General features: G+C 40.5%; 1 protein-coding gene across 1 annotated transcript in view; it reads right to left on the bottom strand.

Moving 5' to 3' along the window:
• The window catches only part of ALK (ALK receptor tyrosine kinase), a 312,811-nt gene that overhangs the window by 217,453 nt on the left and 78,875 nt on the right, over positions 1 to 16,483 (bottom strand). Inside the window, 2 exon segments of the mRNA XM_040058905.2 lie at positions 601 to 765; positions 12,432 to 12,551. Of these exon segments, the coding sequence (XP_039914839.1) occupies positions 601 to 765; positions 12,432 to 12,474 (208 nt within the window). The 5' untranslated portion in view covers positions 12,475 to 12,551.

The raw sequence follows: 16,483 nt of genomic DNA on the forward strand, positions 1-16,483 counted from the left end.
TTCCAACAAACCACATTTTTTTCCAAGAAAAGAAAAAAGTCTGTTGCACTCTCATCTTTTGAGGCCTCCTAGCTGTCTTTATGGACAGGACCTTTTTTCTTATATTAAGGACAAAGCCCATCTTTGTTTTCTTACCAAACAGAGAACCTAAGCCCTGGACAAAAGGATATTGCCTAAAATGGTCTGCGAACACACAAGTGGTAAACAGGACCTAGAGCAAAGATAAGGCCAGAGTCTTCCAAACACTGAATGACCTTAAACACGAGCACCATAGTACAGTTTTCATCCAAATATCATCCATGGCATGGGCCAGCCCAAAACAGATTTTACATAAGACTGTACTTGATACTTTGCTTCCTAGATATGTGATGGATCTTGCAATTAGATGAAAACAGATCTCTCCTGAGCGGAACAACCCCCATTTGTTTGTCACTTTGTTTTCATTGGTCTACTGAAGCAAAGGGATTATATTCAAGATGACATGTTTGTTTTCACAGGATTTGGGTTTCTGTTATGGTTATTATAGGGGGTGGAAGCAACGGTGTTTTTGTTTTAAAACTAACCACTACTGATTGCATTACACAGCTGTATTCATCTCACCTTTGGGTGTGCCCTCAGAGTGATCTCTCTCTGGCCCATCCAGGAGGTTTAGCTGCGAGATTTCCTCTGCATTCAGTCTGACCCAAGCATTCTTGGGGGTTTCTTGATCTTTTGAGGTAAAGGAATATTCCAGCTCACAAGGAGATTCAAAGTTGCAGTCAAATACTGGGAAAAGAAAATGGACACAAAACACACCAAGTTAATTAAATCTGGTGCCTCCTGCACTCAAAGGTGGGTATACACACATATGCATGCACATTCATTTTATACTTTGGTAAGTTAGGGCCTGATTTTTTTCCATAATGAGGTAAAAAGAAACAGGGAATTCCATAAACACACAGGCAAAAATGGGCCTGAAATGGACCACATAGGGAGGTTCATTAGGGAGGCAGCAGCAGCAAATCAACAGGAATGCCAAGGAGCCAGTAATTCCCCTTCAGGACAGGTCAAAGGGCAGCTCAGGCTGAAGCGGGGAAAGGCATCATCTGGATTGAAAGGAAAATAGCTTAGTCAATTAATGAAATGGGACAGAAAGCCAATCTCTTCTGGGATGCTGCTTCATATTCAACCAGGACCATTAGAATGCAAAGACGCCTAACATGATTCACAGCCATGCTCCACCTCAGTGAGCACAGGTCTCTACAAAGAGAGTCATCTATCCTGGGCATATGGAATGAGCTAGAAGCCATAAGGACTGTACCCCAGGAGGTGACATCCTGACCCTCAGGCTTTGAAACTCTTCCCTGAGATAACAGAAGCAGCAGAAACCCGACTTCCTGCAGAATTTCAGCCTCCGGGCAGCACAGCCAGCAACTGCCTCCAACAGAGATTTCTCTTTTTGAGATGTTTCTCTAGAGAGACCCGTTACCCTGCTGGTACAACTATGATTCACTTTCCAGTGTCCAGTTTATCATCCCACTATAGTTCAAGTTTCTTAACACAACATGCAGTGATAACCTGCAAGGATTTTACTTTTAATTGCCAAGATCATCAAATTTTCTGGAATGTCCAGTATACATCTGCTTTTGTCACTACAGTCAGCACTCATCACAATATTCAGTAAGACAAAGAAATTATTTTAGAACTAACTCAATGTTTCTGAATAGGCTAGATCCATTTGAAAAAGCCCAAGGGAAAAAAAAAAATGCAGCTACTCCTTGGAGTTCTCTGCACTGTCTTTCTGTTTTGCCATACTATCCAGCTGAAACAAATAACCTGAATCAACATGAGTGAAATTAACTGATTTTTTAAACTTCAGTTAAATTCTCTGTTAAATGTTTAACTTCTTCTTTGTGGGCACAGATTTATGTAGTTCAGCCTGTTCTCCTGATGATAAAATATTTTCTAATCTGAAGGTTAATACTGTTGTCCTCTTGCTATACTTTTCCCAACCATTTTCCCTTTTTAACAACAAGCTGGAAGGAACAGAGTCTTTTTTCCAGTTGATGTTTGATTTTCTCTATCAAATGCTTTATCATTCACTCAGCATTTCAAATACTTCACAATACCAGGGAAACCATAGAGCATAAGGAGTCCATTTATATCACAAGCAGTAGTAACAAGGATTACACACATTTCCTTAAATCCGAATGCACAAGCCCCATCTCTCTTCAGGCCTCTAAGTTATCAATATAAATTTCATGATACATGAAGCACACTTCAATTTAGGCAGCGGGGAACTGTGGATATATTCATGCACTTTACTACTGCAATATCATATCCAAACCTCAGACCACATAGTTCTAGTCCCTTAGATGGGCTTTAAAATTAAAAAAAAAAAAAACAAAAAACCCACAACCACAACCAAAAAGCAGAAAAGAAACCAAACATTTTTTTAAACTCTATGAAGTGTTAAGAGTGTGTTAAACTTTGTACCTAAGTCCAGATGGACAACAGAGCAACCAAACACTCATCTATAGGTTACAGAACATATATTATCTTTACTAGTCACAGGGAACACCTTGAGCAGTATGTGTTTTAAGGCACTGTCAAAAAAAAGAAAAAAATGGAGGGGAGAAACACAGCTCATACAAGGATTTTTTTGATGGAACTCACTGGATGACAAATGGGAAAGCCCAGGCCAAGGACCACACACAGCAAGAGCAATAATTTCAAATCAACTATTTCATTCCTCTCTTCCCAATCAATCTCGTATTCTCTTCAGCTTTCCAGCAGTTGCTGCTTGCTTCCCCTCCTCTCCTGCCCAGCTGCTGGGAACAGAAGTCTTTGTGCTCTCTAACCCTCTTGACCCAAGCAGACAGGCCCTTCATGGATATCCACAAGGCGCTCTCATTCTCCTTCTCCAGTCCCCCCGACTGCCTGATTGTGGTGCGACAAGCGCTCAATAGACAGCTCTGCTCCCCGCTTTGGTCTCACTCTCCAGATTCCCCATCTCCAAAGAACGCTATCAATCAGTTGTGGAGCCCTTAACGCAGCAGGCCTCTGACCTACCACTGCTACAACTTAATTGGGGTACGTGATTAAATACCAGTCACTGGTCATAACCAGTGTTATGACCCCTGCACACAGCTAAAGCCTCTGCCTGAAGCAGGGAAAATGAAGAAAAGGCAAGCAGCAATGTCATTTCCTTCCCTTGCAATGAATGGCCAACGGAGAATGGGCATGATGCAGCATGCCTGCTGTGGGCACGCTGAATGTCCTTCACAACAGGTTGTTCCTCACAAGAGAAGGAGACTATTCGGCTCACACGTCCCACAGTGTCTGTGATTCAGTGGAAACAATTTGCAACTTTTACGTGATTCAATAGTCACCTCACATTGCAAGAATATTGGTACTTTTTATAAGCTCTTATTTAAATTAGTCCTATATCAGACACAAATTTCAGTGCTATTATCCTATTCAGTACAAAGAAATGATGACAAAGAAATGCTATCTGATGCAACACAGAAAAATCTATGCAAACAGCATCCAGTCTTCCAAGGCTAACATTAACTTCCTGCCCTCAGGCTTTCCTTCTTTCACAATGCCCTTCACTATCGACAATGTAATATACCTCATAAAAAAAGAATTATATATGTTTTTTTTCCACTGAGAAGCTGGTCTTGGTGTGTTAGCTATTACCAGACCACATAAGCCACATTTGCAAATACAAAACCCGCATAATACTTGAATTGCTGCCACAAATCACCTGCCATTTTTTAGACCTCTGCATAAAAAAATAGTGTTCCTCTTTCCTTTTTCACTTTTGTCTTAACATTTAAAGGCTATACCAAGTTTATTGTTTTCTTGCCCAGTTAAGCACAGAAAGCAGTAGTCATGTGCCTTTGGAAGCTGGATAAAGACCATTCTACCTTTTTTAACTGAAAAACTAAACACTGCAGGAAAGGCGTTATAACTAACACAACTTCTAGTGGTTATTTTTTTTAAACCCACTATCAATATACATTGACTAGACACAGAGCTTTTGGACTTGAATACTGTGCCTAATCAGTAAAGTGGGATGATTTTTTGTAATATCTGATGATTTTCTAGAAGAGATCTCACAGAGATTAAAACCAAGCACAGGCATTTATGTTAGAGCTATATTGACACTACAAATCCTAAATGCCCTATAGGAGTTTAAGTTCCATATAGAAAAAAATGGCAAAGTCTCTTCTTAAATAATAAATTAAAAAAACCCAAAGCAGAACAAACAACTCTTTGTCCAACAATCTCTTTTATCTGCAACTGTTGGGCATGAGAGGCAGAACAGATAATTTATTAGAAGTCTATTTCATCATCATAACACCTTTTAAGAAGAAACAAAAGTGATGCTTAAAATCAGAATAAGATAAAAACCTGTGTAAGGAAGGCAGTAGATATAAATCAGTTCAGCTTTTAGTATGTAAAAAGATACAGAATATTAACCACAGACTGAAAAGCCAATTAAGCTACTGTTCAATTAAAAAGACACTGGAATCTGTGTATGTCTGGTTATGTTAGAGTCTTGTGAGTGTTTCAATTTACTTATTTTTTATCAACATACCTAAAAATAATAATTTGTGCACAGATAACTAAAGTATCTGGCAATCGCATCTGTTTCAATTAAACTGATTAGAGTTTTCTAATAAACAAATGCCTTAAAATAGTAATATAAGTAATACAGTGGGAAGTATTCTTTTACATTGCTGCAGGTCAAATTACAGATCATTCACTTTTGAGTCATCTTGCATCATTCGTGTAGCCATACATTGCAGAAATGTATCTTATTTAGAACAAAAATAACCTAATATTGAGAGATAGATTAAAAACCCATTCTTGTTAAGAAACTACTCTGATTATCCTTTCTTCAGCTGCCCAAAAAAAGATTAGGTGTATTTGGTCTAAATCACCTCTCCTTTCAGCTACAAAAATCTTACTAGCAGGTGGTTTCCTCTTAGACTGCTCCTTTCTAGTTCTACACGTGTCTGACTTTAAAGGGTCCTTTTGCCTCCTGCCCTGCTGACTCTGACAAACCACTCCTCCTCAATTACTCTCAGCTGGGCACACCTTTGAAAGGGTGTGGTTGCTTTCTCACAAGACTACCACAGCTCAAGGGAGCAGGGAGAGGTTCTCTGTTCTCAGCTGGACCAGCTTCACTGGCACCTCATCAGCTTGCACGTGACTAATTTATACTACATCTACAGACAAATGCACAATGTAAAGGTCACTCACACCGATCAAGTCAGGACCACGATCTCCCTCAAGAACTCTTTCAGCAGCACCAGTCACGGCAGCAGTGTAGAAACAGATAAAATATTCTTGCACAGGATGTCTTTTTTCAATACAAATATTGACAGATATTCCTTGTAGAGGAGACATAATTTAAATTGTGTAGCAGAGACCTGCTCTGCTGAGTGAGCTTTGAGACCTCCATCAATACCCACTAACCTCTATTTTACTCATGTTATAAGGCCTATAAGCTTTTAATTTATGACAGGAAAATGACAAATTGATTTTCTAGTTATTAATCCTAGTGACAGAGCCAGTTCCTAAAGCCTTCCCATTCCCTCTGAGTACAAAAGGGCACAGGGCATTCAATCTAAGGGCTTCAATTGCCGCATTGTGCCTTTCTGAATTTCTCTTCACCAAACCAGGGTGCACATGTGGGGTGCCACAAAGGAGCCTGCAGCAGTAAGTATTTCTCCCTGAAAATAGAACGTAAATAGGAGACACTGTGCTCTCTGGCTGTCAGCTCACACCCCTGCTGAACACCTAGAGGGACTCAAATACAGGCCAGGTCCTTGGAAGTGAACATTACCTTACTGGCAACAAAGAAGAGTTGAAATTTCTTGCAAATTAATTCCTGGTGCTATATTTTAGCTTTGTAACTGGAGTTGTAGCGACAATTTAAAAAAAGGGAATCTACCACAGGATGGAAGGGCACAGCAGAAAAGTCCAAAGGAAAAGGTGTTGGCAGTCACACAAATTCAAGAACAAAAACAACTGCAGGGTTTAACTGCCTTGTTCCTGCTGAGCAAGCAAGCCTGAAGAGACAATTTCACCTACTTCCTTCCATTGCCTAATCCTGAGAAAGGGCAAACTGCACATTTTAAGGGATGCTTAAGTCACATGTATCCCTGCCAGACACCCGGGGTCATACTACCCTTAGCAAATGCCTGTACCAACAATCAGTTGCCTGCTCCTTGGGCTGCTGCTCCAGGAGCTGACAAACATGAGAGCAGCAGCATGGCCTGATAGGGAGCATCAGGAACTGGGGAGGCACTCCAGGACCCCACAGCTTTGGGGTCGAACTGAGGTTCATCTGATGAACCTCAGTCACTGGCAAGTGCAGGAGTGAGATCAGCTGGGCACCACACCAGCTCCTCTCCCTACACTGAGACACAGTCTGTGCTCACCAGGGACATCCTTTTAATTTCAAGCTACTTAGCACAAGCTAGCTTATCGCTCTGTGTCCTTCCTCTGTACCAGCAGGTCTCTGAGCATGATGCCCCGACCTTGAAATTACTAACAGGGCTGCTGTACCCTCACAGGGCTTCAAGGGCTCCTCAGAGCTTGCTGCCCACAAGAAATAGTTCAGTGGGGCCAGTTTCTCCCCAGCACCCAGGAGTGGTGGCTGTTGGGCAGGGTCAAGGCTGGTAGCACCAGCCCTGCTTGTACCTTCGATGCCCACCTTGAAGGGAAAGTGCTGCAGCAGCCCTCTCGTTAGAAGGTAAAAATGAGCCAAGACACAGACTTCTTGTTTATTACAGCATGACAAGGAGGTCTGGTTTGTTGCTCTTTACAGCTCAGCCATCCTGACTCCAACTACTCACTGACCCTGGCTGCATCAAGCTCCTACCACAGGTTTCCCTTGCAGCCTGCTGGTTATTTCCTGCTAAACTAAGACTGCAGGTATTAGTTTGCAGACTCTGACCGCAGGTTTTTACCTAGCTAGACTGTGTCTGCAGGTTCCAACAGCAGGCTCTAACTGCAGACCCAGACTGACCTCACAGCTGTGAGTCTCTCCTTCTTCACGACCCTCTCACTCCCTTTTCCTTAAGGTTTCTCCTCCCTGAATTGCCCCTTACCAGCTACCCCACTCCCTTTTATCACACCTACCTTTACTGGCTGTAGCTGTGACTCATCAGGGGCGAGGCTGTATTGGGTAATTAACAAAACTGTTACTTATCAGGGGCAAGGTCACCTGCCTTCCCTTCGCCTACAGAAAACCTCTCAGTTTCCTTCGGAAGGAGCTTTAGGGCTAGATTGCGTTCTGAAGAAAAAGCTTTAGAGGAGCAACACCTCAGGGACTATCCCAGCAACATCCAGGGAAAGGTGCTTGGGCCTGGCTGCCCAGCACAGAGCAAGCTGCCTGCCTCCTGTGGAGCCCAGATTATGACAGATGCAGTTAAATTAATCTTCTGGGGAGTGAGCCACAGTGGATGGGCCACTCCCTAGAGAAAACAGCAATAATGCAGCTATTCATTTATTTGTTAAGAGAATCATAAAAATGACAGCATCTACTTTATATCCACCCAGCCCCTCAGCGTGCACCAGGGACTGAATCACCAAAATCTCTGACAGCTGCTTTGTTCAGTGAAAATCAAACTACAAAGAAAGGGCCAGGACTCCTTCATCAATCAATTATAAGCGCAGTCTTTCAAGACAGCTACAGAGAGAGGTGTGAGGAAGGGGTGTGGGGAGAACAGCTAGCAACAGCTCTCGTTTTCATTCCTCCTGCTCCAAGAAGTGTCAGAGCTCATTCTCCACACAAGAAATATTTGTCCACCAAGTTTCCCATGCATGTAGCAAAAAACAATACATGAAAGTGCATTTCTAATGCCAGTTCTGGCAAAAAAAATGAAGTACTGACTAACAGCAGTTGTTAGAAAACATGCTCCAGTTGGCACAAAACAGTAGTTGGATGAACTGTCATATTTTGTCAATTTATACAAGGAACTTCTTGCATGAATTTCAAAAGATCCCTAGAGAAAATAAATATATGAGAAATGGGGAGAAAAGACATTTGTTGTCTTACTGTGTGTTATTTTGTTATTGAAGAATGTTGAGCTGTCATAGACATATTATTTGCAGATGAAAGATGATATAAGGAAAAGAAAGTTAAAATTTCTCCCTAATATTTTTTCTTCCTTCTTGCTTAACACAGCCTTCAGTTTAGCTAGGCAGAAGCTGCGCTTCCTGACTTTCCTCCTTTTGGATTTCAGCACCACTGCACATAGCCAAAATACCATCTAATTGTTAAACAAGAATTCCTGCAAATGCACATGGGGTCACAGCATTTGCTATTTTATGTGGAGCAATTCTATTAGTGTGGTGAGAGTAATGGCTGTTAGTTGAAGCCTTGCCCTATTCCATTCATAATGCTATTTCCAAACTACGTTAGAATACTTGTAAGATTGCAAAAAGGATGTGTTTGAATTAAGCTGATACATCACTTTCCCAGTATCTTTACTAAGAAAGCATTGATTCAGTTTTCCTCTGGGATGAAGTAGCATTCTCCTTGTTCCTCTCCTGACTTCATCTCACCTCTGAACAGGATCTTGCTGTAACAATCAGTTTTGTATCCATACATCTCACTATGCCACGCTGAGCCAAGAATCAGAACAGCTTTATCATTCTGAAGATGCCAGTAGTAGTCTGATTTGTAGTAGAATTATCAAACAAGTAGTCATGGGATGCTAACTGTAACATGAATTCATCTGGCTGGTGCCCTCTTTCTCTCCATCTTCCCTTTCATTCGATGTTCAGACTCACTGAGTTTTGCGGCAGCAGTGTCTACCTGGTACCCAACTGACATGAATGAAATGGTGCATATGACCAGGGAAAAAAAAAATTAATCATCTGACACCTTGACTGAGCAACTGCCATGCCACTAAGCATCAAATACGCAGCAAGAATGACCCCAAATTATCCCACAGTAAAATTAGTCCAATGCATTTTTATTTTTTTGGTCAGCAAACCAAATTCAGGAAATTAGGAACTCATCACAGGTGACATTCCATTAGAAAGTGTTAAAAAAACCCCAACAACCCAGCCAAATTAGTTTTCTGAAGATATAGAGCTGAGTGAAATTATTAATAAGTTGTTAATAGAGGCCATCCTGTGGATTAGGGTTTTAGTACCTATTAAATCAAAGCTGTGAATAATTATGCATTCTTGTAGGTGTGTGTTCCTCCTCTGCTGAACTCACCTTTTCTACATGTTTTTAAGCACAATAGTGACTAGGTAGCCAAATTTGCTCTCATCCTTTTAGTCCCAGTTGACTTTGCCATCCAAACAACACTATTTCCTAAACTTTAGGGAGGAAAAAAAAATATATATATCTGTAAACTATATAACCTGAGAGGTACTTTGCCCAGTGCTGGTTCAGAACAGCCAAGGAGTTCAGCTGCTGCTGGACAATGTGGCAAAGAGACATAAAGCCAGCACAGTAATATAAGAACAGTTAAAAAGAAAACAGTTAAAATAGTTAAAAAGAAAAAAACCCAAATCCAACAGTCCAGCATGGCAAACTTAGGCCTGTTATTCACATGAAATACGTTCTTCTTTCAAAGCAGAGTTTAGGTGGGTTGAATTGCATTTGATTATTCTCCAATTAATAGCACTTTGCACAGTTGCCACCACACTCTGCCAGGATCATGCTCTAGGTGCAGGGTTGTTGGCTGGTCCAGGGAGATGGAGAGGATGGGGCAGAGAGGGATGTGTTAACTTTTTGAAGGTCCGCAGGGGCAGCTGTCATCTGGAACCCCTATTACACAAGCTTATGAGATTTTATGTAGTGGACAATTGATTTCTTATAGAATACCTGTACAGAAGAGAAGATTAACATTCAACCAGCCAGGACCAGAAATGAAATATGTGGCTGGGTGCAGTTAATCATGTAAGCCTCAGGACAGAGATCCATCAGATCTGCAAATGGGAGATTAATACGCTACCATAAGTCCACATATGCAGAATGCATTAAAATTTGTTCTAGCCACAGGAAACAGTCTGAGTGTACCTCATGAGAACAAAAGGATTTAAAAAATTTCGAGATTTAAAGTCTCTTCATGCTCACCGGTTGAATTCCCGGATAATTTTGACTTCACATGAGATTTTTACTCTCTGTTTTCTGAAAAGCAAGTAGATTTTGCATCTCTGAGATGACTGATGATTAATCAATGCTTGGATTGAGACAAATCTAAAAATATCTTGAGACAAAACAGAAAAAAAGTCTTGTGAATGCACCACTCAAGTATCTCCTTGTGCCAGCGATTACCTTTTGGTATTGCTGCACACGGTTTCAAAGATATCAGGCACTGTTCTTGCCAGAACTACCAGAGAGCGTCTGTCAGGATTTTTAATTTTGATCAAAAGAGAAGAGAACTTAGTTTGGCAGAGGAAGAAGGACACCATATATTATTTTACTTGCTCTTTCAATCAGAGATTTCTCCAACAGCAGGACACAGAGAAAGTGTAATTAAGACAACTAATATTGCCCCACTCCAGCAATGTCAGCCAGTTAATTAGATGAGTCCCATCAGATGACTAGGCAAACAAAGTTTTGATAGAAGTTTTATTGAGCACTCCATAATCAGTCACGTTGGGAGCAGTACGGAAAGCTGAAAGAAGAAATCACTCTAGTAGTAAAAGGCTGCTGGGTTTTATTTCTGCTTATGATTTATTGTGTGATCTTGGATTAATCAGAAGGCTGGGTCCTGGCACAAGAGTACTCGCCTAGAGCTTGGGTGGTCTAACTTTGTCTTCCTCACTCTGCTGAGTCCCCGCATGATCTTCACAGAGCCATGTAGAGCCAGGGCCAGTAATCAGCCACTGAAAGGAGCTAGCCACCCTGTGGTGGACAGAGCAGCTCTGAGCAGAAATTCAGCTCCCTGGGAAGTTTACTAATAAACATGCCAGTGGATATAAGCTGGAGGTATGCAGAGGAAAAGAAGTTTTAAGAAATGTCCTCTTAGTCTTGGGCTATGCCTAGAGGCTCTGCTGCACATACACACATCAGTCCTCTGTGGGCCGCAAATCTCAAGTGGCAGGAAGTGTCTGCAGAGGGGTGTTCCAGTTTGAAATGTGCCTTCCAGGGCTACTACCCTCTAATTAAATTAAAGGCTATTACTCTTTAATTTAAATTTTTGTAAATGTTAAAATGTAAACCTAGAAAAAGCAAATAATTCCCACCTCTCCAAGATTCTCCAGAAATTTCAAGGTGCATGTCCTAAATTACACCTACTGAGAGAGAAAACAGACTTGTCCTGAGTGAATATTGTATTTTGTGTAACACCTCATCAAATTCCTGCCTTTTCTTGCAAAACAGATGGTTGGAATATGGTAAGATTTGGTCTTGTGCAATCAGCTAAAATCATCATAAATCATTTCTGCTGAGATGCAGTACATTTTTCTCCATGTGATGCTGTCAGATGGAATCAGTGCTCTTATGTTTTAAGAACAAAGCCTTCCCTTGGAATAGTGTTACTGAGAAACTGAAAGAGTTTAGGAAGAAGTAATAAAGGATAAATTAAAAATCATTCTTGCAACTTCTGAGAAAACCAAGTAAGGGAAAAAAGATTGTACTACTTTTGCTTCCAAAATGAAATTGGTGTGTCCTCATCACTCAAGCAGATACAACAGCTAGGAGCAGATATTGTATGCCAGTGGAAAGAATATATATTGCACACATAAAAGGCTGCAACATAAATTTGAAGAAATATGGAGCTCCTTCATATAGGTAGGTCAAACTTTTCCCTCAAGCAGATAATTACAGGCTTGGGGTGAGTAAATCTTATTAGCCTCTCAGCACCTTATCTCCCTGTGTAGAGACTGGTAGTAGATATATAGTAGATAGATTCTACTGCAGTCACTTTCTGGATTGCACGTTAGATATTGCCTCGTGCAGTCCAGTCCTAGCTTCGGCCATCGTACTTCACAGTGGAGTGGCCATGGATAGGTCATACCAGAGAACAGATGAGAACACACTCCCAGATTTTAGAAGGGATGGGTGTTAGAAAAGAAAGTGGAAAGCAAAAAGTTCAGCACACAGCTCCTCGCTTTGTAATACTGGTGAATTTCAACAAACCACTCACATTTTTACAGTCTGGGCCATTGTTTTGGAGGGAGCGGGGCAGGCTGGGGCAGCCCAGGTCACCAGGCACCTCCATAGAGATGGCAATGACCTCAGGCTGGGCTGGGCTGGGCTGAAATTGGACTCCTGGGCCCTTGGGCATGGTGTGGGAGGTCCCAGGGGCAGCTGGTAAGGGGCACTAAGGCTGGTGCCCTCAGATGCTGCCGGTATGGATATTTTACCGTGAAACACTTCGTGTTGCTTTACTCCAGTATTACACCAAAACCTTAGGCAGGGAGTTACAGTCTCTTGAGGGTAACACATTCATGCTACTCACTGTGTCGTCCTCTGTGGGAGAAGAAAGGGGATGTATCTCTCATGACCCAGGTCAAGTTCCAAGCATAGTAACCATGAGGAAGAGAAGGGCTCCTTGCTGTGTGATCCGAAGGGCTCAGACCTTTCATAAAAAAAGGAAGCCAAGAAAGAAAAGCCCATTAAGTATGATGAAAGATATCACATGCTACACATCAAGTGCGAAGAACTTAAGCAGCTTGACTGACTATATGCAATAAGCACCAATTTTCAACTACTTCTTGGCTGGTTCTTCTTTCCTGATATGTACATGCACAGGGACACAGGAGAGTTGTTGCGTTACAGTGCAAAACCATCTAGAAAATTTGTCAAGTTTCATCTCACACTAAGTTCCCTTTGATCTTTCAGTCCCCCAATTTGTTTGGGTTTTTTTTTTTTCGTTTAAGTTCTGCTTACATAAGGAGATCACGTACATGGAACAGGCAAACATGCACCCAACTTGTGTTCAATAACCCAATGCATCTCAAAGATGCTTTTCATGATCCAAATATTACAGTGACCCTAAAGAGGTGAATTCTGTACAAATCTGCACTAACTCTGGAAGACTGTGATGACATTAGAGGCGTAAAGAGAAACAGTGTCTGAAATAACACACAAGATCAATGAGCAAAGTGGAATTCTGCATGTTTGAAAGTACAAATTTTTCCTGTGAATGTTTAAGTTGGGTTTTTTAACAATATCAGGATCTTGGTCTCATTTTTTTGAGATCCTCAGAAAAAAGGTCGGATTTAAATGTGTAGAAAGAGGCAGGAAAAACTTGTGTTTGGGGGATTTGCTTGATGGGAAAAAAAAAAAAAACAACCCAACCCAAACCTCTGGATTTCTGATTTCTCTACAGAAGCCATAAAAAAGAGGACACATTTAAGAGAATAATAGTAAACAAAGTAAATGGCTATAGTCTTGGGGAAAACACTTTTTTGATTTTGTAAAAAATTCTACTTCCCACTTCCACCAAAGAAAAGCTGGAAAATTTCAGACGGACTTGTCAGAAGCACCAGGTGTTAGTTGTGCCCTATCTCATTCTCAGTGCAATCTCATTTTTAGCACACTCTTGTAAACGAGTAACTCTAGCACAACCAAGAGAAAAATAACCACTCTTATGTAAGAGCTGTAACTCTTATTCCTTGCTTAGAGCAATAATCTTCAAGATAAAAATAAACTTCACACTGTATTGTAAGACATTCTTGAGTGGCAAAAATTTAATATCCCTAATGATTCAATTAAACCTGGTCTCTATGCTAAGTTAAAGTGCCAGAACTAAATAGCCCCTATTGTTGTCTAGAATGTGGCTACACATAAGATTGGGCCAGAGATTTGTGAAGGGAGGCAGCAAACCCGGTGTCCTGCCTGCAGCTGTCATTGATGAAGTGATAGGTTACCATGGAATAATCTTTATATTGGCTTTTCCTCCCTAACATCAATACACATCTTCCAGTAGCCCCTGATGAAGCTGATTGTGAAAAATGTCAGGTTTCTTTACAACAGTTATAATAGCTGCTCAAAGCATTTTTTTTCCCTACAAATATGCTTCACTTTGATTCTACTATAAAATAATAAATAAAAGAAGAATATTAATAAAATATGAGCCCCTGGAATACTCTGGTTTTCAAAGCCATGTGTGTTTTGCCTGACATGAGATGGCTGACCAATATCAATGTCCCCCTTATATAACATCTGTACACAGTGACCCTCCAAAAGAAAGAATGATTTAATATCCTGATCCCAAATCACAGATCTCCCCCAGACAAGAACTCCAGGGTTTCTTTTTCTTAAAAACTGATGTGCTTCCCACCTGTATTCCCAAGGCAAAATTATCTGAGAGAGAGAGAGTAACTGAAGTGCATTTCTCTCCCTAATGCTTCAGTCACAGAACTTAAAATTAAATCTCTTCAATTACCCTGACCAGCCTTACCTGGGAATCACTACCACGGGAATCAGAACCACAGCAACCAGCTGCAGTACCCCAAATTCCCTGGCACTTCTCACATTCCAAAAAATGCCTCTCCATATTGCATTCTTCAGAAATTCTGCCTACCTTCAGCCTCAACTAAGTGGAAATGTTCCCCCTAGAACCAATATATGCAGTGACTTGAGATAAAAAATAAGGTTGAACATCTGAGCAGAGATGACAAGGCACCTGAACCTCCCTTCAGCAGCAAGGGGTCAATAAGAGATAATACAAAAAATTGAAAGCTTTTCCTCTATTTTTAAAGAATTGAATAGATTCAGTTCAATTCATTTAAACCTTAGCACTATTTTATCCCATATTCTTTGGGGTTAATTTTGGAACTTCATCTCAAATGATTTGCTTGGGCTATTGGTCTGAACTTGAAGACAAGAAGGTTGTATCAGAAGTTATGAATCTTTCCCAATTAAGTTATCTTCCGTGAAAGATGCTGGGTAAAAGGTTATTGTATAGCCAAGAGGCCACTCTTCACAGTGAGGAATGATTTGATTTAAGCATCAGCTTTAGGCTAGGAAAAGGAGAGACCTTTCCTCTTCCACCTTCAGGGTGTTTTACATCGAGAAAGATAATAATAGGAGACCACTTCAGCTAAATAAATGCTTCTTGTGCATCAAGGGTAATGCAGATGTAGACCACACTCTAGCCTTTTTACAAAATAAAGGGTTTTTTTCCCCTCTCCAAAATAATTCAATTTAAGCCAAAAGGCACTGAGAAAATCCGTCTGCTTGTTTCTAGATATGCTAGCCTCCAATTCCAGTTGTTTGTATCAGGGTACTCTGTCACTTGTCAAAAGTAACCCTAACCTTAAAAAAAAAATTAATGGCTTGACAACTGGAAGCTGACAACTCCATTTTTGTAGCCAGATGTACAGTGAGGTACAAGAGAGGTTTCTTTGATATTCTTGCCTGGAGACATATCCAGGACCAAATCCGGGCCCTAGGTGCACCATCACAGCAAGAAACACGCACCCGAAGAGAACATTTGACATTTCTGTTTTTTAAACTTCTGCAAAGGTATTTCTTTAGGGGATGTGAAATTCAGTCAGATCACCAGGAATTTAGAGGAAAAAGAAAAAAAAAAAAAAAGCTCATGTGTGCTAAAGTCAAGCCCTAAGGCTACAAATTCAGTAAATACAATATTTATGTATTATTTTAATGAAAGATACCTCTTAAATAGAGCAACCCTTCATGTTCACGTAGAAATGGAACAACAAGAAAAGCTTTCTGTGTGGGTCATTGTAAAACAAATAGGATTTCCTCCCTTTTTTATCTTCTCTGGAAGAAGGAATATCCCCAGAAATTAACATATGTAATTTTCTAAAGGTTCATGTAGTGCAGAAATGTAAATGAATTTTTACCAAAACACTCCAGCTTTCTTTAACCAAAAAATTCTCTGCCACATAACCAAATATTGCTTATTGCACCCTTTGGATATTGCTTGATTACTCAGCTCTCTCACTGTGCTGAGCTGTATTATTTGCAGTTTCCCAGTGGTTAATCTGAGGTGACAAACCATCATGTACCTGTCTTCTAGATTTCAGGGTTGCAACAAATGTGTAAGATAATAACTGAGATCAACATGTACTTTCAGTACATCTACATCTAAAAAAAATATCAAAAAAAATCCCTCATGTTTGTGTGGAAATCAAAAGTCAACATCAGTAGTATTTGTGGCTCTAATTTACAACAGCCATCAATAGAGTAGTTCCTAGTAATTATTACAATAACATATTTAGAAACATCCACCATTACGATGGTGGATCTGGGCTTTCCAATCTCTGGGAAAGCCTGACATTTCAGAAAAGGTTATTCCAGTTCTAAGAAAAAGGTAGCGATTTTCCACAGAAAGGATATTACAACATTAAAATCTGGATTTTCCAGTCTCTGGGAAAGCCTGACATTTCAGAAAAGGTTATTCCAGTTCTAAGTAAAAGGTAGCAATTTTCTTCAGAATGGATAATATGCAGTTATCTTTCCACTATTAAGAAAAAGGAAGGACTAAACTACTTGGAGCCAAGTCAACTTCATTTAATTAAAACAAAAAACTCTTAT

The sequence above is a fragment of the Hirundo rustica genome, chromosome 3, assembly GCF_015227805.2.
Source record: "Hirundo rustica isolate bHirRus1 chromosome 3, bHirRus1.pri.v3, whole genome shotgun sequence".
Lineage (NCBI taxonomy): Eukaryota > Metazoa > Chordata > Aves > Passeriformes > Hirundinidae > Hirundo > Hirundo rustica.